Here is a 22,144-nt window from a genome sequence, read left to right on the forward strand (position 1 = left end):
GTTTCCCCAGCTATCCTGCCTGGCAACGTGCAGCTCTCAAAACTACCATGAATCTGAATCAAGGCAGTTTCCTGCTCTGTTTATATTCTTTCAGACCATTTCAGAAGCAGATCCAGTCTTTTTCAATGCAAACCAAACATTAAGCTTCAGAAGATGGCTTCAAGGATGCTGCTTTGAGCATCCTTTTCACAGTTTCACAAAAGAAATGCAGAGGTAAAGCAGGAAAGAGACAAACAAAAAAACCCAAACAGGCAAACACACCAATATTGTAGACTGAAGCAGATGCAGAGCCTTTGGAACCTGCTGGAAAGTCTTCAGCTTTTGGAACATCCCAGTCCTGGCTGTGGTCCCATTTGATGTATGGAGAAATAAGGGGTGTTCCCACCGGGACAGGATATTCCACAAGTGGGAACAAGTTATTTCCAAGAACATTTATCCTAGGAAGACAAAAAGGATCAAGACAATGTGTGCGTGTGCGTGCATGCGTGTGTGTGTGTGTGTGTGTGTGTAATTGACCTTAATACTTAGAGGTCAAACAGTAACTGGTCTTGGGCTCTGTGTCTGAGATTTCTCGAGGACTACCATGAACACTTACTGCAGCCAAATTTGTAACTGTAACAGTCTGCAAGATGCAAAGCTTATTTCCAAGAGCGAGTTCCAGGTTATTAGGCCTCTAAGATGTGACTGCTCTTAAAAGGCACCTTCCCAGCCCAAGCAGTCTCTAACCCAAGGCAACACTTCATAAGCGAGCATGTTAAATATGTGAAGCACAGATGTTAACCCCATTTTTTTCCAGGTTTGTTGGAGGAGTATTTCAATCCTTGTGAAGGCATGCATGCTGGAGAAGAGACTTGAATTCTCTCCTAATTGATACCCCACTCACCCTCCTCCCTTAGTCTCCTTACCCAGTTAAATGAATCTTTCCAGTCTGTGTTAGGAAGAACTCCAAATTATTTTTGTGCTCCTTCTTCATCAAAGGTAGAATGGTACAAGTTGGTTTCAAAGCTCTCTTCAAGATAGCCTGGTCAAGTAGAGCCCATAAATCACTGGTGGAAGGCATTACTTACTACTTTGTCTCTGAATTTTTCTCTATAGATCTCAAACAACTTCTGTTTCTGTGCCAAGAGTTCTGTGCTAGGTGCTAGAACGTACACCATTTTAACAGGTAAGAAGAGCAGTATGATACCCTTCCAGCAACCCAAGAAGTTGCACATCTGGTAAAGCAGAACCTATGTAATATTAATGAAATTCTGCCAAAACACAAATCTCCCTTTCCCAAGCAGATCATCAAGTGGAATCAAAAGCTGCATTTCAAGAACTGCAAGATCACTCTCAAGCCTCCTGCTCGTGCACACACCCCCGCACCACACACAGCTTAGGCCCTTACTCCCAGGAGCAGCCTCTTTTAGTCTGAAGCATTCTAGAGCATTTTCCAAGCAACAGCTAATAAATCAAAAAACGCAGCCTTGAACACCTGACTCAACTTGTATCTTCTCCTCAGTTTGATTCCACAGTCTTTAACTGGGAGAAGGAAGGGAGGGAAGAGAAAACCAGAACACTCTCAAACCCAGCTGTTCCAAGTCTTTAGTCACTTGCATCAGAGTTCAGAATTGTACAATGATTTTAACATGAAGAGTATAATCTTTTTATAGAGAAAAATATCTGCCTGATTTAAAAGCTCTGCTCTGATTCTCCCTTCAAGTCACTTTCAAAGCATAAATAAGACTAACATGACATAATACATATACACTGAATTGGAACTCAGAAGCACTGTGTAACTATTAAACTTGATTCACAAGTAACTATGATTCTTCTTAAGAATCTTTTCTCCTCTTGCATGCCACAGACCAAATAAAAGAATACTAGTCCTTGAGACTTAAGGGACAGGCACAAGACTACAGCACCCATCTTGTGGAGCAAGTGCATCCTAATGTACCTCATGTTCTGCATCCTCTACTATGGAGCTAATTCCACAAAGATCAATTCTTACAGGGTGGGGAGAAAGGAGTAATGATCTGATCATTAGGGCAAAGGAGTTTATGAAGAAAGCAAGCTCCTGTGGTCTCAGACTACTTTATTTAGAAGAGGGGAAAACACCACTACTAGCCACCACTTTCTAAGACAAGAACCTCAAACCAAATTCAGTGTACAGATGGTGACAACAGATTTTTCATAGAGAAGGCCTGTTAGTCTTGAATTTCTCCCCCCATCCCAATTTTCACACACACTCTCCAATAGATCCAAGGAATGAAATGCTTTTCTTACTCATTGCACAGTTCAGAGAGCTGACTATCAGCTATCTGAAATGCATGGCAATGAATAAAGGCAATGATGTGAATGTCTGGATAGGGAAGTGGTAGTGTGTTGGGCTTTTTGTTTTTTTTTTTTTCCCTAAATATTAACATACACCCCCCCACACCCCCCCAAAAAATCACCCCAAAACCCATCAAGAAAATAAAATGTTAAAACTGGGAGAGACTCAAAAGTACTGGAGAGAGAAAGTGTTCTCAGAACTGGGGGGGGGGGGGGGGGGGGAGCAGTATTCCCTAGTCCTCAGACCCTCAATCTCCTTCCTGCAGCAGCATATCAATATAGTATCATAGCAACACAATCAAATACAATACCTGTAAAAGAGCATGTGGAGCAATCTCTACTACAACAGCATTCTCTGGAATATGCTTCAGACCTTCATGAAATAGCACTGGACTCACTAGGTTGTTCACATGATACTCTGCAGAGGAAGTCCTAGCCAGATCACTCTGCCACTGAGATTCAGGGATAGATGTACTGATCCATCGTGCTGAACGAGGTTTAGGGTCTGGAATGACCTACAGACAGACACGGAAGAGGAACAGGAAGAAGAGTTACATGTCACAGACAGCCAAAAGCAAGCTGCCCCTCCTTTTCACAGCTTGATCGTTCAGGACATCCTTCTGCTTGAGGCCGTAGGACTTCAAACCTTAAGTCTCAGAGGTCTACATGCTCTTCAAGAGATTTCCTTCTCCTCCTAAAGAAAGGAACCCCTTTATGCTCAACATCACTTATATTCAAATCCAGGTGCCCGAGCTTAAGCCATGCAAGCCATAGTTTGGCAATATTACCTTTTTCAGGGCGCTGAGCAGCACTGGTGCAATAGATGCCATGTAGTAGGAATGAAATGCAACTCCAGCACTGCGCACCTCCTTTGCAAATACACCATCCTTTTTCAGTTTGGCTACAAACTCATTCACAGAGTCCTAAGAAGAGGAATATAAGTGAACTAAAAATAAGAGCTCACGATGTATTTGGGATCTGTACGAGTCACTGTACTCCCCCCATGCCCTTCATCACTGGCCATTTAAGGTGAGGCATACCGAGGATGAGGTTATTGCCCTTCTCAGTGTTGTAATTTATCACTCATTATGCCCATGGCTATAAGACTATTCAGTGCAAGAGATCTTTTACGAGCTTATTGAGACACTAACATCACTTTCTCTCACAGAACATTTGAGTATTTAAGTTTATATGAAGCACCATGTCCCCTCCCACCCACCACTTTAATCCAGCTCCCCTTTGCAAGCAGCTGAGCTTTAACTCAGCTTCATGCTTTCTTCAAACCAGAACTTCACGGGTCCCAATCACAATTCTGGTATGCACCATATCAGTTCCTTGCTCACCAGAGGCCCCGAAACAGTGACAGTATCTTCAGAGTTGTGACAGGCTGGTACCACATTTGGAGGACAGCATTGCTTACATTCCTCCCATGTCAGACCTGCAGAAGGAAGACCCCCAGGACAATACAAGTGTTTCTAGCAGTGAGCCTCATAAGGTGAGGCAATCTTAACTGCAGAATCACTGTGCTTAATTCAGCATTTTGCAAAACTGAGAAGGATTCTTAAGAGAAAGACAGACATCCCCCCTTTCCCAAAAAGGGATTCTGCAAAAGCTAAGGATTTTTATCTCAGGGCTTTAATGTGACATTTATCACTGTGATATTGAGCACAAGAACAGAGGACTGAATCTTTGTACCATCCCATTAAGGGACGGGGGGAACCCACACACTTTCAAAGAAGCTACAGAATTGGTTGTTTTGTCTCATCTTGCCCTTAGCAATCCGAGCTAGAACAGGAGAGAAAACACACAAGCTTGACTCACAGAAACTGAGCACTGCAAAACATCTAAGAGAAATCAACAACTCTAGTGGCTTAAACTAGCTTAACACATGCAGCATCTGGTCATATGTTACATGGATACAAGTCACAGGAAGAATTTGAACTCAACATCAGATTATGAAAGACATATTATATGCAGCACTCCGAGATAAGTTCTGTGATAAGAGTGTCATGTATTTAATATGAAAACAAAAAAGCTAAATTAGGTAGGTAGTCCTACGTAGCATTAAAGTAAGAAGTCTAGGATTATAACAAGTGACCTAGTCAAACATGCTTCATTAGACCTACAACAGCTTTTCTCTTAAGTGTTTCAGTTTTTAATTGACCACTGTGTCCAATAGTAAGAACAACAACACCACTACCAAAAATAATTTTAGTTTTAAACATATAAGTCACTATGAAGCCATACCACAAAGAAAAACTGCTGGGTCCAAAGCTCAAAGTTTCACCCAACAGTGGGCAAAACTACATGACTTACAGAAACACTGAGCAAAGCTTGTTCAGGAGAAAGCTTCTTCCTAAGTGCTATTAGGCCCAAGTAAGTTAATGGCATTAAGTTCCACTAGCCAGTTGCCCACTAAGTAATAGTGGCTTACTGGTTTCACATCTCATTACTCTTGCAGACAATCAGAAATATCTTTTTTTTAATTTTTAATCATTTAAATATATACGTATGTGTATGTATACACACACACGCATATATCTATCTATCTCAAGAGCCAAAACCCCCAGTGCCTTGGATTATCAGGCCTCTGTCACTGGTCACTATTTCCACATAGTTTTGGATGGATTACCAAAATTCTGCTGTATTCCAGGTCAGAGATTACTACCATTATAGCAACTTCAATATTTAATAACAAGTTCTACATCGGACGAAAAAGAAGCAGCAACAGTAGCCAAAATTTTACAGACATGATTGTCTCCACCAACATATTTCAGAGCCCAATTTTATCCCAATGCTAAACAACAGAAATCAGATCTACTTCCCTATATCACTCTTTTGGTAAAGGTATACCTACCAACAGCAGCCATTCCTCCTGGGGGCAATTTGGCCTCTTTAACGCACCTTCCCCGCCAATAAGCAGCGAGAATGGCTTCTTCATGACTTAGGGAGTTATCTGCATAGCCACAAGCTAGTTCTCCCACTGAGTGGCCCAAAATCCCATCAGGTTGCAGGCCTGCAGCCTTCAGCATGTCAATCTGGGCAATCTGCAAGGAAAAGTAGGATTAGTGATTCCATGCCAGAGTAAACAGGTGTCAGGCCTCAAAGGCCCACAGCAGTAGCAAGTACATTACAAAATGGCTTTTTGGTACAGACATTCTTCTTGGCCTCGCTGCTTTCCCCTGCCCCCCGCCCCACAACTGCAGCTCCGGTCTCATTTCAAAGCAATCCCAAGAATCATTACACGACTCCCGCAATGGTTGGGCTTCTCCACTATGTAGCTTTCCACTAAGAAGCTATTTCCAGCAACAGGAGGTTGCCAAGAGCATGTCTGTACAAAGTAAGAGGCAAGACCAGCTTTCCAGACCACTTTAAAAGCTCTGTCTCTAGCTTATTAAAAGCAATGAACCCCACATTGACACTCACAATTAAAAGAGACTTCATTTAGCATCATTTAGTTCATTTGCAGAACAAATTTTAGAAGGCATTCAATGGAACCTTGTTCCTTGACACAAACATATATATAAAACTTAAAGACATTCCTTAGTCTCTTAAAAGGAGAAACTGCCCCACATACACACACAGATACACACGTAAATCAGTTTAGCTCAATATTAGTTCAAGCATCTTGCAAGTGGCAGAGGCCAAAACTGTCAAGGGTGCAACACTCTCCCTGCTATCAAAGGGATACTTCTAACGGCTGTCATTTGCCGATTACACAAAACAAGTTTCCATTAAGCTTTATGAAGTGTTACCAGCCAAAGAGACATGCTAGCAGAGCATGCTTATGTGGATTGAGTCCATGACCCCCTCCACCAGTCATATGAGTCTTACCTGAACAGCAGCTAGTCCAACGAATGCCTGGACAATGTCATCAAAAGTGTTCTCATCTGCTTGCAGAAGCAGGTCTGAGACCTTGAGGCCTGTGTTCTTCAAAGCCTCGTCTGAGCGTAATACAGACTGGCGAAACAAATCCAACTTCATAAGGCTCAGGCCCATACCTTTCCACTGTGTTCCCATGCCTGCAGGATAGGCAAGGAGAAAGTGACCTTTAGTAATACTCCACGAAAGGAGCAGACATCACACACTTGCTCTGGCAGTGAGATAATTCTAAGAGCAAAACATTGTATATTTCCAACATACTCTAAATTACACACAGTTTTTTATTTTCCTGGCCTTGCTATCATCAGAAGATAGCAAAGTTGGAAGGATTAAATAAAATACAGGGAACATGAGTCACAGGGCTGCAAGATACCTCCGCATGCTACAATGGAAAACAGTATTAGAGCACAGAATCCAATTGCTCAAGCCACAGATCTACAAAGAAATGCAGAAGCCTGGACCCACTGCTGCACACCTACCTGAGCAGACGTACCAGAGTGGTCTACCAGATGCTTGAACATGCTGAACCTCTTTTATGTCACTCTCAGTGCCAACTAGCGTGTAGCCCCTGTAGGGCATGGAGGATACAGGAACTACAGAGATATCACTGAGCAGGCTTGCAAATGGGCTGCATCCTCCATGTTTTCTGCTCTCTTGAATTAATATTTCTACAGCTTCCTGTGTTCTGCCACAAACTTGAACCAGTCTTGGCATGTTACAAGTCTCCAGAGGCTGGTGCTTGTTCTCATTTGGCCTCAGAATGACATGAGCATTAGCACCTCCAAAGCCAAAATTGTTGATACTGACAAAGCCACCTTTCACTGGAATTGGTTTACAAACTACCTCCAAAGAGCCATCTTGTAAGGCAGGAATATCTGGATTTGGGGTATTGAAATGAAGATTTGGAGCCCACAGCCCATATTCCAGAGAGAGAATGACCTGGAAGAAAAAACAGAGTGTTCTGTGCTCCACATTTTCTTGTAACAAACATTCTTTTGTTGTTATTGTTTTACTATAAGTGACCATGTAGCATACACTGAAGCAGCTCTCTATGTTTGGATAAAGGGACACTTCAGAGAATAGCATTATTCATGTTACTAAGGTAGTACCTACTTCACCTAGGCAAATTAAGTCCATGCAGAAAGTCAGCAGCAAAGGTGAGGGTGGCAGCTCTAAGTTTAGCTTCCAGACCCTTTCTAACTGGAAAGCCATGCAGTCTTGCTGGAAAAGCAGCCTGGCTACTAAGGATATCACATCTTCTTTCTCCCCTTTCAGATCCTGCTCCTTCACCATGCTCTGCTTCATGTCTCCCCAGTCACACACACTGCCACACGTGCTCTTCCTTATCACAACAAGTGCTTCCCTTTCTGCCTTTGCTGCAAAAGAGCCAAGCTGAAGCACTGGTAAAGGAGTTTGCTTGCTGCTTTGCACCCATTTGTTGTCTTCTTGATCCAAAAAAGCAGGAACAGCAGACTGTTCAGAACTGGCGGAGCCAAAAAGAAGTACAGAAACAGCACGAGAGTTAAAACAGCTGTGTCAAAAAAGCAAGGGCTCCCTTCTCTCAGCAGCATCTCTATGAACAGCCCATAACACCAAGACCATACTCCTCTGTAGCACAAGTACAGCAAATCAGACTACAAGGTCAGCTGCAAACACTGTGCTCTGTATGTTTGGCAGTTCCTTCATTACCCCAAAATGGTCAGAGAAACAGATAATGGTTTGAAAACTGTTCTTCCAAGTTGACTATCAGACATGGCAGCCCACCTGGGAGAACAACCAGCATAAATGCACAATTTCAACTCCAGTCAGCCAGTTTAAAGTTGCAGTACAAGTATTTTCACGCACACTGTCCTAACACCTACAATACTACGCACTATGAACTTGCTGTTGCTTTACACAGCATACGTATTCGTACTTTTAAGTCTGCCATGGTTTCTACACAACTTTGACAGTACAGTACAGTGAGAACACACCAGAGCCACCAAGAAGCTTTGTCTCTGCCATGCAGCAAGTAGTTAGACAGGCTAAGTAGTTCAAAGGTGCAGGTGAGTCTTCCCTCCCTTACCAGAATTTAACTGAAGTTGCCTTGGCAAGCCCTAGTTTCTTTGCTACCTATCCACAAAATTAATGGATTCTCTTCAAGTCTGAAATTGCATACTTTCATGGTTTATTTTCCTAACTGACATCTCATGGAAGAGCATTTTACGGAATTCCAAAAGAAAACATTTACGGAAACTGCAGACTTCAAGACAGTTACTGTCTAAGGGACAGTGGGCTTGGTGTAGTTTCTGGCTTGGTCTGAAGGACACCTGATCTGCCATTCTGATTAACTTCCAGATCTTAAAATACCAACTGCTGCCCAATTTTCAAAGAATCAAGAACAGAGACAGAGCTTCCAATATCCTTCCAAAGCTTCAGGTGCTTTCAAGATGCCAGATCTGGAAACGAGACCTAACAGAACTTAATAAAAGCATAGCAAAAAGATATCCTAGCACGCATGATGGATTCCATGGGCTCTTGTCTGCAACTGGAAGTTCTGATACAAAGTTTAAGTGAGAAAACTGATGAAAAAAAGAGCAAGAAAACACAGTGTCAGAAGTCTTCAAAAAGAAATTGTGGCCCTTGTCTTTTCAGTTCTGCATCCTCTAAGAAACATAGACAGGGAAACAGTACCTCAAAGTTATGAGCCTGTCCTGACAGATCACAGCAGAACTACACTAAACAAACTGTTTATGATGTACAACACAGTACGGATGCAGAGGTTTATTTTATGACTCAGTTATCATTCCTTCTATGAAGGAGGTGTCAGTCAGAGATAGAGGTGCTAAAGAAGTAAACTTCCCTCTACAGAGAGGCAGACACTGCTGCCTCCATGATTTATTTGCAGATGAGGCTATTCACAGCAAGTTGTATGTATTCAGGTCACAATAGCCACTTTAAAGAGCCTAAAATTCTAGCAGTGACAGTGTACGTGACTTCAATTTGCATGGCTCTAAGGCTGTCAGTAATAGGCTTACAACCAAGTGTGAACATAGCTAGCTCTCTGCTAAGCAGTTTAGCAGCCAGAGCCAATAGATGATTGTCTGCCTACAGCAGTAGTTTGTAGGCTGGTTGCTAAGACAACCAGTTATTCAAGCTGGTAGCCTCATCCCAAAGAACTCGCCTGGCTTCTTACCAACATGAGAGAGAAGAGGAAGAGATGATATGTCCAACAAACAGCCAGAAGGATCAGCTACTCTCTTGGCACCAAAAAGCCACGCTGCCTCTTATCTTTGGTCATTGCCAACTACTCCAAACATTCAAATCCCTCTAGTTGTACGCCCCTCAAACCCACACAACTTACAGCAGTGTTTTGTTGGAAGGTCCGGCGTAAGGATAATCAATAAAGTGATCCCAAAGCCTTTATTCTGAGCAGAGTTATGTTCCTGTAGAATTCAGCAGGAAGGGGAAACTAAAGTGTGTGCATGCATGCATGCACATACTTGTGTGTGCACACAGCAGAGCGCCACCTGGGCATTCATATCCAGCTTGCAGAATAGCCACCTGAGCTTTTAAAAGTATTTGCAGGTAAAGCAAGAAGTAGATAATTAATGAGAATCACCTGAGTAGTTCTCATTACCAGTGAACATCTTATCCTGGATCAGTGCAAAATTTTCCTTAAAACAAACAAACATTAAAAACCCCCCACACTGTTGTGTTGCCCCTATCCCCCAATTTTCCTTTTCAAGCCACCTGTTACCTTGGCTAATGCAGCAAGCCCAGAGGCAGACTCTGGATGACCCATGTTTGACTTGGTTGATCCAATCAACAGTGGCTCTCTCTCACATTGACAGAAGACATTTACAATGCTGTTTATTTCTTGTGGATCTCCAACCTAGTAGGTAGATAATCAGAATGGCTATTAGCTAGCACTTCCAAAACACACCACAAAAGAGAAATCTGAAGATTAGGATGTTTGGGCAAAATCCAAAAGTGGTGAAGCAGTACATATTCTAGTAACTGGTAGAAGGGAGAAATATAATTCATTTGGGAAAAAAAAAATTGATGGAAAAGTGTGGTAAGTGATGCAAGGGAAGAAAATAAGGGAGAAGAAAACACTCCAAACACAAAGGGTCCATGCTGACCTTGGTGCCTGTCCCATGAGCTTCAACATACTCCACTTCTCCAGGTTCAATACCGCATTCTCTGTATAAAGAGCTGACCAACTGCTGCTGCATCTCTCCAGATGGGAATGTCACACCTAGGACCAAAATTGCTGTCAGTTCCTCTCTCCTATCAGATGCCTCCTGTTCTGATTTTAGCACCCTTTCAACCCAGCCCCATTCCCTGCTTGGGGGGACCAGGTCCAAAAAAACCCAAAGAGAGACTTTTTCAGGATTTACACCAACATCCTTAGCACCAAATACAATAAGCCTCTCAGGCTCTTTGGAAGAGCAGAGGAACCAGAAGTGGACCTAAACCAATGAGTTAGACTAGTGTGGAAATGTACTTGTTCACAGAATACTAGGAGATGTCTATATCAAGCATAACATGTGAAACTTGGTGTCTCCATAACTGGAGAGTGGGAGAAATGGGACAGTAGTAGGGAAAGAGCCTTACAGTTGTAACACCACCTACATTTCTACCATCAGGGCAGAAGTTACTGCAGAGATGTCCTGAGGAAGGCTAAACTAGCAACAGGACATTCCTGTTATTTTGTACAGTAGAAACCACCACTTGTCTCCAACTTCTTTACAAAATAGGGCCCTGAACTTTGCATTACCAAAACAGAAAAAGAAAAATCCAAACAATAAAAAACCTCCACACATCTAAAGAAGAACCCCAGAACAGCCTGTTTTTTATGACAAAGACTCTAGACTGAACAGTTCTATATGTATCTTACTTTTCAGAGGCTCAAGGCCTACCTTGCTCCTTAAAGCCATCAGTGTTACTTCCAGCACTGACTATCGTGGCATAGATCCGCTTAGCCATAGATCTCTTGGTCAAAAGAACAACAACAACAGCTTCAGAGCGACAATATCCATTTCCTGAAAGCAGAGAGAGAAGAATGAGTCACTAATTCTGCTCTGCTTTGAAAAAAGTTGCAAAAGGTCATGCAGTAAGGTTATCTCATTCCTGAGCTACTGCTTACAATAGACTTGCTTTGAGAGTATGACATATCCATTTCTTTAAAAAAAAAATTAATGCCCTAAAAAGGCTTGCTGCTCATCACAAATGATGATGGAAAGTTTCCATCAAGAGACAGCTATTTCCTCTCCCCAACGTCTGAGGAGTGAGCCACACAGTTTCTTCCCCCACAGTTAGTTTTCTAGGTTCAATGGAGCATGCAACACAGATCAAGTCCAGGGTATGTCCCAAACAGTGCACCTAGGCACAACTACAAGGCCAGCTCTTTGCTATAGTAGAAGAGTATGTGGTCACAGACTCCACAGTAAGTTCCTCTCATACATGACAACCTTTTGTACTAATGCCTTACCTGAAGCATCAAAAGCCTTGCAGGCACCATCAGGACTAAGCATACCCAATTTCATGAACTGCACTGAAGTGTTGGGTTTCAGCAAAAGGTTGACCCCTCCTACTAGGGCTGCACTGCACGATCCATGACGAATTGCCTTATAAGCATTTTCCAGAGCAATGAGACTAGAGGAGCAGGCTGTGTCAATAGTTAAGCTCGGTCCTTAGGGAATGGAAAGGGAAAACAAAAAAATCTGTTTTTTACTGTTTATTTCCTTGAGTTGCTCTCCAAAGACTACAGGATGGGATCACAAGAGAAACATATTAAAAACCCCAAACATCAAATAAGAGTTCCTTCAGAACATAACAGGTAATCCTAATACAATGGGAGACAAGAATCACCATCTCTGCCTGCTTACCAGGTAACAAGGGATGAGAAAGGTGGAAAAAAATTTGCAGACAGTTTAGCTTTAAGGATATTTTTAAAAATTCCATCTCTGCCTCCATCAAAAAGAGATATTGTAGCTTCACAGGCAGGTCTCATCTATTTCCCCATTCTCACCAATAAAAATTCCTCCCCCTTCCTGGTGCTTCCCCCTACCCTTGCCATTATCTCTGCTCTCTGCTGCTCTCCAGAGTAATTCCCATGCCTCCACTCTCTTCAATGCCACACATGATTCAAGTCATATCTATGCCTTCAATCACATCATTTTGGCAGTTTTCCCAATTCTTCCACTTTATTCAAAAACAAAGCCAACTGTTCCAGTCAGTTTGTCTCTTGGCTAGCTGACTAGTACATAAGTTGATACCAAATAGCAGTATAAAGGCTGGAAAGGACCTAGGCCTTTTTATGAAGGCCTCCTGACATCATGATCTTTCAGATGAATGCCAGCTATGCCCATCAGCAGCAACTGAGTTAAAGCCTTACAATGAGTCTTACCCCACAGTTACAATACATTTTCTGCTTCTCTTATGCCTCCTTACAATAGTTGCATGTTACTTTCTCATCCCAGAAGGGGTCTACACTATCACATCCCCCACACTCCTCTACAGAAACTGTGGTCCAATCATGCTCAAATTGCAATTGCTGATCAGCATTGACAGGTTTGGGGGCACTTACCTGTTAAGTCATAAAAGTAGGAAATCCTGTTGGCAAGCATAGCACGCTGGCAGCCTGTCATACTGTATCCCACAAGCTCTACTGGATCTTGGCTAAGGGCTTCACCAGCTTCTGACCCACTGGCACCAATCCATACACCTGTGTCTGTGCCACGGAGGGTGGCTGGATTAATACCTGCAGAGATATTGGAAGGTAGATTACAACAGACAAGAGGGGCAAACTGGGGAGATATCAGGTACGCTGGCACCAGTTCATGAAATACTGTCCCTTTCTGGCAGGCCTGCAGCATTGTTCCCTTACCTATAGTTACCTCTTATCTGTTTCAACTGCAGACCTTACAAGTCTTACTGCAGATTCCACCAGAACTTCGGTACTGGCTTTTGGTCAGAACATATTGTGCCCAGAGACAGCTTTTCAGCTTAGCTGGGCATTGCTAGAGAGTCTTGTGTAGAAAAGTGTATGGACTATGAAAGACATAAATGCTGATCAGATAAGCTAACAGCTGACCTCTAGTGCAAAGAAAAGGACAAGACTGAAGGGCAGAAAAATCACAGCACTTGGAATGTCATGTGAGCACGTGAATATCTATTTCTAGTGACACACAAAGCCCAGATCTGGAGTACAAGACAGAAAGGAAAATTCTTAAGCACAAAAGCCAAAAACCAGAACAAGAAACAACTCTGCTCTAAAAAACTGCATAGCGAGCTCAACTTGCAGCAACCTCTACTGTTTCTTCTCTATGCTTCAGGAGTCCTGGAGACAAGCAGAATATTCAGGCATCCAGACTGAGGCTCAGCAGCAGATGAGCAAGTGTTAATTTTAATAAGTCAGTACTAGTGAGGTGGTTCCAACTTTTTCCCATGTGCTTCTTATGTTCAGACATGAAACTGATTAACATGAAGAACAAACTTTTTGGCTCTGCGTATAAGTAACTCAAAAGCTCAAGACACTGGCAGTGATGGAGGAAAGAGGCTCCTATTTCTGAAAGCACACTTCCTGGGCAAACCTTCTATAGAAGCAGATCAAATGCCTCAATTTTTCCATGAACCTGGACAATAGACCGCAATACATCAGGCCATCTGCCATTCTTTTAGACCATGGATGAGAATTCTAACCAAGTCATCTTCCTTTTGCACTATGCAAATATGACTTAAACAAAGGGATCTATTATGGAGTATTAGAGTAGAGCAGAACACACAAAAGCTCTAGAACTGTTGACTGTTTAAGTGCTTCTGTTGTACTGGTTGTACCATAAGATGCAGGTAGAGATTTGCTGGCAGCCAGCATAGATTTCCTAGTTTGAGTTCCAAAGTACACACCTTTCTTCTAACCCCCATACCAGTTCTTTGGTCTCCTCTCTAATGTGATGGTCTTCTCTTGTTAAACATCTCATCACACAGGCACATGTCAGCACCTGCTGCACAGAGACAATACAGCACAATTCTCTGTCTTCAGTCATTCAGCTGCTTACCTCCATCCATAATAGCTTCATAAGAAACTTCCAACAGCAAGCGAAGTTGAGGATCCATCGTATGAGCTTGTTTGGGGTGAACCCCAAAAAAGGATGCATCAAATTTGCTTATGTCTTTGAGCTTTCCATTTCTCTTGGGCAGTCCATAAATTCCTGAAAAGAAAAATTCAACACTGAGTCATGGAATACATCAGTTTTGAGGCAGCTACCAGCTGAGACAAAGTGCACAATGACCACAGCTGATTCACAACTACACATGAAACCTCACTTCCTTGTTGCAGTACCCAGAGTGCTGCATGAATATCTACCCACCCATCTCTCCAAATCTCATTTGTAAATGAGAATGCTGTATTAACAAAAACAATTGTCATTTTTAAGACTCTCTTGGATATGGCAGCAAAACGCATCAATCTAGTTTAAGCATTCTTGCTTTGGCAAGTTGTACCAAGCACATAAACAGAGTCCAAATCAGTGGTTCCAGTCAGTCACCAGTTAGAAGAAAAACAAAAGCTACTTTTCACTTCTGCAAGCCACTAGCTTGAATTGGACAGACACGTACCAAACACTTCAGAAAGGCAATCAGACAGAACATTGTAAAAAGCCATAAGTTACAGGACTGGAGTCCCTGTGCTACTTCCAAACCCAGAAAAGTGTCAGAGCCGTCTTACTGCCACAGCTATCAACAGCAGGTACGGGATTCATGTTGCCTAGCTGCTCTGTCAGAGTGTTATTTGGAAATAAGCTACATATTATATAAGCTACTACTGCATAGGACATGACATTATAAAATGGATTGCGTGAGACCTTCATAAAAGTGTTCTGTTCCTGAATTTCTTGATGATGTATCAGAAGTGAATTCAGAAGCTCTGGCAGGGTTTCACATCTGATAAATCTTTTTCTTTCATAGGATAATTCCTCTAAAATGCTCAGAATTCAGGGCTCCAAAAGAAGAGACAATAGGCACTCACCTGGTTTCCACCTCCGATCATCCTCTGTGACCATATCAACTCCATTAATCAGGTTCTCCCAAAACTCTTGCAAGTTCTCCGATTCTGGCAGCTTTCCTGCTATGCCTGCAATCACCACGTCCTCCATCTCTTAACTTCTCCCTGTTGCTGAGATCCACAAAGCAGTAAGACTAGTAAGATTTCACACAGAGAAGGAGAGTATATGAGTCTCTTGTCTTCCTGACATGTTGTGACAAACAAGCATATTTGCAGGAGAAACACCCACACAGGAACAGCCCATGGAGTCTCTACTAAAAAAAAAAAAAAAAAAAAGACATCCCAACTAATCAAATGGACCATAAGATCCATGGGGTCAATGAGGATGACAAAACTGATCCTGAAGGAGTGTCGGGCTCCAAGAACCACCAGTTTCTACATGACAACTAGAGAATGAACAGGTCCAGCTCTACTAAATGCAGAGCCTCTGTGAAGTCAGCAGAGAAGAAAGATTAACATGCTGAAGCAGAGGTGGGTGGAGAAATTATGACATACATATAGTAAAATACATAATTACAAGGCAAACCTAACAGGTAGCAAAACAAGTTCTACAATCATTCCAAAGTTAAGCACTAACTTAAGAATCAATAATCAGAAAGTTTGTTGGACAGGGAAAAAAAAAAACCAAAACCAACAAAAAACCCACAAAACAAACAGAAAACCAACCAACCAAAAAAACCCTCACACACAAAACAAAAGCCCAAAACACACACAGGAGAAAACCCATACAAAAGCAAAAAGATTACAACTTAGCATCATTTTAAATACCCAAAACAAGAATAAGTTGTACTTATAAAGTGTTTCTGAACTGGACCCCACGCTGCCACATGTTTAGAAGACTGGGAATGAGGTCCCAAGAAATTTGCATTCTAAGACCCCAATCTCAAAGACCACAAGAGAGCATCATGCTGCATAACGCAGCATGGCAGGCCATCTATACAGATCACAACACCAAATGATCGTTCATATATTACAGTCAAACACACTCATTTATTTTCTATTACACTAAAAATATATTAACAACTAAGCGGAGAGAAGGCAAGTTAACCTGATGTTTCAGTTAAGTTCAAATTATAGTTTGTAGAGTCTAAGTAGGCAAGTTAAGGGAGGGGGAAAACACCCATATACATGGGTTATTTTTTTATATATATAAAAATAAATAAAAGTGTGATTGCATGAACAAAAGAGGTAGTAAGCATTCACAGTACTTCCTTAAATAATCCTGGTAAGTAGAAGCAAAATATTCTTCAGAGTTAGTGTGTGGATTTTAACAAGTAAAAACAACAAAGAAAACTGGGTATTCAAATAGCTAAAAAACTTCCTTAATAGCTTTGAAAGAAAGACTTTGCTATGGAAGACCTAAAGTTTGACTTCCATCACAGATTATGCTCCATAGTGCCATGCAGGCGCTTTGCTTAAGTGCTGCTGGTGCTCGATCATCTCCTCCACAAAACAGCACTAATGGGTACTCTTAGATGAGCACCTCATAGCTGTTCTTTCAACCCAAGACATTTCGTTTAGGCACAGTTTTAAAGCCTCTTTCAGGAGTTCCTGCTGCTTCTGAGAAAGAAACAGGCCTCTCTTCCATCCACACACTGCTCAGGCATAATGCCTTCCTGTAGCTGAAAGGAGGGCTGGGGTGCACAGAGGGAAAGCAAAGCCCTCGGGTTAGCTGAGGCGTAGCCCAGCCCGAACACACTGCCACAGAGGTTGCCCGATTTCTCTTACCCTTCCTTCCTTCAGCAGTTATCTTGATTCAGATCTGTGGAGTAACTGTGGAATTATGCAACGTGCAACACTGAAGCAGAAGAGATCATTGCCTCATCCAGTCCATCCCTTCTGGGAGCAGAAACAGAAGTGCTCCCAAAAGGACATCTTGGATTTCTCAGTCTTATGCTAAACACCCAGACAACACACGTTCCACTCCACTCTGGTTGTTCATTCAAAAAGGGAAACACTAAGGGCCAAATGCAGAAGGCCCTTGCTGAGAAACTATTCCCCAAAACTGAAGTTGGTAGTAATAAGTACAGTCTACTCTGCTCTGAACAGATGCCTCTCAGTTTTTCCGCTCATGTAAATCTAGTAAGTCACTTTTATTACTGGTGTCATCACTGTACCTGGAAAACCCAATCAAGGGCCACAACTCTGCTATACATGCGGCAGTTCTGCGCTAGGGGCAGAGGAAGAACAGATCTCAGGCACAAAGCTTACAATCTAAGCATAAGACAAGCGACAGACAAGATAACGTGATTACGATTCAGTTTTATGGCTCAGCTCTTTGGGCTATGATCTCTAGGGAGAGAAATATAATGTGTATTTCAGGGGACTGAAACATCTCTCCCTGGAGTACCAGAAAAACTCCATCCAGGTACAACCAATCTTGACAAAATGTTCTTCTGAGACAGTGAAGCAATGGAGTTTATCAGCAAAGCAATTTTTGCCAACGTTATGAATGTAGTTGAGCAAGACTGTGTCAAAGGTAGAGAAAAAGATGCTGTAGTAATCAAAATGTAGAAGAACAAGAGCCAAAAAGTTAATTTTAGCTGGGTGAATGGGTAAGAAGAGCCACAACTTAAGGATTTTTATACACAAAGAACTCGTAAGATTTAGACTTGAAACAAAGAGCTCCAAATGCCTACATCCAAGATAACATACAAATTACAGATTTAGCAGCAGACAGTAGAGATGATTTGCTGTGGAAAACAGCTGGGAAGAAGAAAAATCATGAGTACTAAGTCATCCCTGATTAAACAGTGATTAAAGTAGATGCTACGGCTACCAACAATGTCTTTGGTCATCCTCAACAGATAATAAGCAGGTAGACCATTTTAAAGTTGATTGACTTTACCCCCAAATGGTATATTGTATTATTTTACTATATTAGAGACCCCTTTTTTTTTTAAGAGCATTTTTAGACTATACACAGAACACTGACAGATTTTTGAAGTATAGGATGTAGCACAGAAAGAAAATTGTTTCTACAACTGTTTTAAAGGAGATTGGACTACAGCAAACATGCAGAAGAGATTGTTCCTACTACATCTGATGACCAAGGTGATCAAAAACAACAGGTCAGAAAAGGAGATAAAGAGGGACAAACAGGACTCTCTGATTTCTTAAGGCTGTATTTTGCTGCATCCAACCAGACTTCTAACATCCTTTTTCCTGTGTTTATCCCACAGTTTTGCTTGAATTGAATTCTGTGAATTCTTCCCAAACAGCTTGCATTTTTAACTGAGAGGAGAAGTGGGAGAAACACCCCCCCCCCCCCCCATATCAGTCCATAGGCACCTCAGTCAAGCATAAACTACTACCTCACTGTATTTACACAATGTCTTGTGGCAATGATATTGCATTGCTGACTCACTCAGTTTGTGACTGGTGATAACTAGCAATCCCTTCTGGTATTATTGACTAGTAACAACTTTCATCACTTTATACCTATGCTCTGGTTATCCACCTCCCACATTAGCCATTTGACAAGGCTGGTTTGCTTATTGATGCCTGTTCCTTTCTCCAATCATGTTATACCTTCTTAACCTTGTTCTCTACGTATTGAATACCTGGTGGTATCATGTTAGCTTAATGCTATTATCAAAATTACTCTTAAGTTGAAGTACTGTTCTCCATTGCATTTAAAACCTTTGCTTTTCAGTACCTCACTAATCCAGCACCAAAAATTAATCAAGAAGTATTAATCATTGTTTTCCACCATCCCTGGCAGCTGTACAACTTTTTTTTTTCTTTTTACAATAATTATATCTACTGTTTCCTGACAAAAATATCTGTGTCCAAAAGCTTGCATGCTTTTGGGGGGTAGAGGGAAGCAAAGACAAGAAAAATAAAAAAGTTAAGGTAAAATTTGATTTCTTCTCCCACTCATATTTGACTGGCCAACCGCTGAAGAGAATACTTTTCATATTCTGCTATGTCCACCTAAGGTTCAGTGAGGAAAGGAGGGGGAGAAGGAGGGAAGAAGAAACTGTTTGCAGAGAAACAACAAATAAAACCCAAACAATGTTTTGTCTGATGCACAGTTCTCTTTCCTAGACAGAAGCACAGTATTTATTTCACTGTTATTTTGACGGCTGTTATCACAGTGGGACAGAATCCTCAAAGCCAACTCTGCTACTGTTTCTAGGCAGTCCAAATCTTGATCTTTTTTGGAGCTCCCATTATTGTAAAACGAAACATCCATGACTCCTCCATAGCTTCCTTCAGCACAGATACTGACAAAAGGATTGCTTTCTTAGTTTTTCAGTATGACTACATCATAATCCACGTTTCCTAATCTCCAACTATCATCTCTAAAATTTGTAACTAAAACTGTCATTACATAGGAACTTCACTTAAAAAGAGCTATAACACCTGCCTCCAAAAAACCCTTTATAAAATAGAGGCAAACACAGGCTGCTTTTAATTTTTTGAAAGCATTTGGCTACCATCAATCTGTGTGTTATTGCTTTGAGTTAACAAAGACCTTTTAACTGTCTCTTTCTGCCTCAAGGCTGGATTTCTCCCATTGACCACAAGACAAATGAAAAATGGTAGTGTATTTTCATATTTAAGATGCACTACTTAGCAGGAAACACAATCTGGTTCAGAGCTGTTATGTGAGTAAAGTAGGTTAGATTTTGCTCATGGAATCAACACAGCTCTGTTGATTCCCAAATGGTCAGAACTGATTTGTACAAAAATTTAAGTCCCCAGCATCACTACATCATGTTCATAAAATATCTGTTCATAACTGCCTGTGACATAGGGCCCTCATCCTCTGAATTCACCCACTAAATGCAGCCTTTCACAACGCGCTATTATTTTCAGTTTGTTTCAAGAAGCGTAGAGGCTGCAGGAAAAGGTGAACCCTTTGCTCATGTGGCTCGAGGCTTTTCCTCCCTTTTGTTTTTTAAGGCCAGAGATGCTCCAAAGCCCCCAACACTGCTCTCTGAAGGAGCATGCAAATTAACATACACAGCTTTAACACCGCCCGTTTCAACTTAAGCATCCGAATAAAGGTTTTCGATAGGAAAATACGCATTCGGTATCTCAAAGGGCCCTATGCCAGGGACGGGATGTGGAATAAAAACCGAAGAGGAGCAAAGCCAGCAGAAGACGATCATCACGTTCCTCACAGAATCACATCATCACATCCAGACTGGTGTACGATAACTGGCGGTTATTTCGTGCGGACGGCTGGTTTATATCGAAGTGGAAGAAAAGAAGTTACAGGGCACCTTCTGTGAGATGGTTTCCTAGTACCTCCTGACAAGCCACCTTTCGCAAGAGCGAGCGAACGCGGCGGGATCCCCTCCGTCGCCAGCTCCCTCAGCCTGCCGCGCCAGGGCTCGTACGGTACCCGCGACCGAGCGGCCCCTTCAGCCCCGGCGCCCGCCCGAGACGGCCCGCCGAGACCGCCCAGCCCCGCGGCGGGCGCTGCTCGCCGGGCACCGGGCGCGGCCCCTCGCCCCCCGCAGAGCCGAGCCGCCGCGGCTAGGGAGCGGCACGCCGAAGCTCGTGGGAACGGCAGGACGGCTCCTGCCGCCGGCCGCGGGCGAGGCCTGCGGGCAGCGGTGCCCGGCTGTGTCCCCGAGCGCGCTCGGCCCGGCGGCGAGGGGTCGCGGCGGCGGCGGCATGGCCTCCGCCCGCCGCCAAGATGGCCGAGCGCCAGCACCACAATGCAGCCGCTCAGCCTCCCTCCGCGCCGCCTCGCCGGGCGGGCGGAGCGGGAGGCTGCGGCGCGGTAGCCAGCCGCCGAGCTGGCGGGGACTCTCCTCGGCAAGGGCGGCGCTGGTCCACGGCAGAGCGGCCCGCGGCAACAGGGCGCGGCGACCGCGGCGCGGAACCTTCTGGTCGTGCGGGCCGGGCCCGCGGATCCCCCGTCGCCCGCCCAGCCAGGCGCGGGCGCAGCCCCGCACGGCGCAGAGGACAAGATGGAGCCTCCCTGGCGCGCCCGCCGGGCGCGGCGGCCCGCGGAGGCGGGAGCGGAGGCTGCCGCTCTCCCGGCCGCGCCGCATCCGCCGTCCCGCCGGTACCTGCACAGGGACGGAAGGCTTCGTGCCGGGAAGACTCTGGCGTCAGCTCAGCGCCGGACCGGACTGCTGCGGGACGGGCTCTGCGGCTGAGACGCGGACGCTGCTGCTGCGGCGGCGGCGGCCGGTACCGAGCTGTGCACGGCCGATGCTCCGCGCTCTCCTCACTGTCTCCCTCTAGCTCCCACCGCTATTTAAGCAGTCGCCACCTCCGGCGGCCACGCCACATGGGCTGACAGTTTACTCCTCGCCGCAGTCCAATGAGAGCCGGGGCAGGGCCGCCCCGAGCCGGCCCCGGGGTGATGCCCACCCCTGCCCACCGGAGCCGCTCCGCGGGAGGAGGGGGCCCCGATCGGGCCGGGGCGGACCCCGGCGGGCCTCCGTGCCCGCGGCACCGGGCCAAGCTCTCGCGCCCCGCCCCGTACTGGAGGCCGTGGAAGGCCGGGCGCTGCGGGGGCGGGGGGGGGGAGACTGGCTTAGGGCCGGCCCGGCCGGGGGTGAGGCAGCGCCGACCAGCCGCGGGCGCGGACTTCTTCGTGTCCCTCTCCCACCTCCCCGCGGGTGTGCACACTGGGGGGGGGGGGGGGAACGACACGCTACTGCCGCGCCGCGCCGGCACCGTGGCTCGGCAAGAGGCGCGAGGGCTCGGCGGGCGCCGGGCCAGGCCAGGCCGGACTGCGGATCGTCCCCACGCGCCCGCGGCGCACAAAGGAAAGGGACGCTGGGCTGGACGCGCAATCCTGGGCCGGCACCCAATCCGGAGGCGGGAGCGTGTGGGCGGGGGCGCGGCCCTGCCAATCGCGGGGCCCGTGGGGTGTTGCTAGGCGATAAGGCGATGTGGTGACGGCTGAGGGGACGGCCGGGGCCGCCG

The 22,144-nt window shown here is 44.5% G+C and overlaps 1 protein-coding gene across 1 annotated transcript in view; it reads right to left on the reverse strand.

Moving 5' to 3' along the window:
- Nucleotides 1–21,637, reverse strand: part of FASN (fatty acid synthase) — a 46,294-nt gene extending 24,657 nt beyond the window's left edge. The window contains exons 1-16 of the mRNA XM_069799583.1: nucleotides 21,277–21,637; nucleotides 15,209–15,355; nucleotides 14,241–14,393; nucleotides 12,770–12,943; nucleotides 11,672–11,872; nucleotides 11,100–11,222; nucleotides 10,320–10,435; nucleotides 9,935–10,069; nucleotides 6,675–7,134; nucleotides 6,148–6,335; nucleotides 5,171–5,360; nucleotides 3,657–3,751; nucleotides 3,102–3,236; nucleotides 2,625–2,828; nucleotides 906–1,021; nucleotides 262–437 (exon numbers count right to left, since the gene is read on the reverse strand). Coding sequence (XP_069655684.1) covers nucleotides 262–437; nucleotides 906–1,021; nucleotides 2,625–2,828; nucleotides 3,102–3,236; nucleotides 3,657–3,751; nucleotides 5,171–5,360; nucleotides 6,148–6,335; nucleotides 6,675–7,134; nucleotides 9,935–10,069; nucleotides 10,320–10,435; nucleotides 11,100–11,222; nucleotides 11,672–11,872; nucleotides 12,770–12,943; nucleotides 14,241–14,393; nucleotides 15,209–15,335 — 2,593 coding nt within the window. The 5' untranslated portion in view covers nucleotides 15,336–15,355; nucleotides 21,277–21,637. The remainder of the gene's footprint in view (nucleotides 1–261; nucleotides 438–905; nucleotides 1,022–2,624; nucleotides 2,829–3,101; nucleotides 3,237–3,656; nucleotides 3,752–5,170; nucleotides 5,361–6,147; nucleotides 6,336–6,674; nucleotides 7,135–9,934; nucleotides 10,070–10,319; nucleotides 10,436–11,099; nucleotides 11,223–11,671; nucleotides 11,873–12,769; nucleotides 12,944–14,240; nucleotides 14,394–15,208; nucleotides 15,356–21,276) is intronic.
- Nucleotides 21,638–22,144: the final 507 nt, after the last annotated feature.

The sequence above is a fragment of the Haliaeetus albicilla genome, chromosome 12, assembly GCF_947461875.1.
Source record: "Haliaeetus albicilla chromosome 12, bHalAlb1.1, whole genome shotgun sequence".
Lineage (NCBI taxonomy): Eukaryota > Metazoa > Chordata > Aves > Accipitriformes > Accipitridae > Haliaeetus > Haliaeetus albicilla.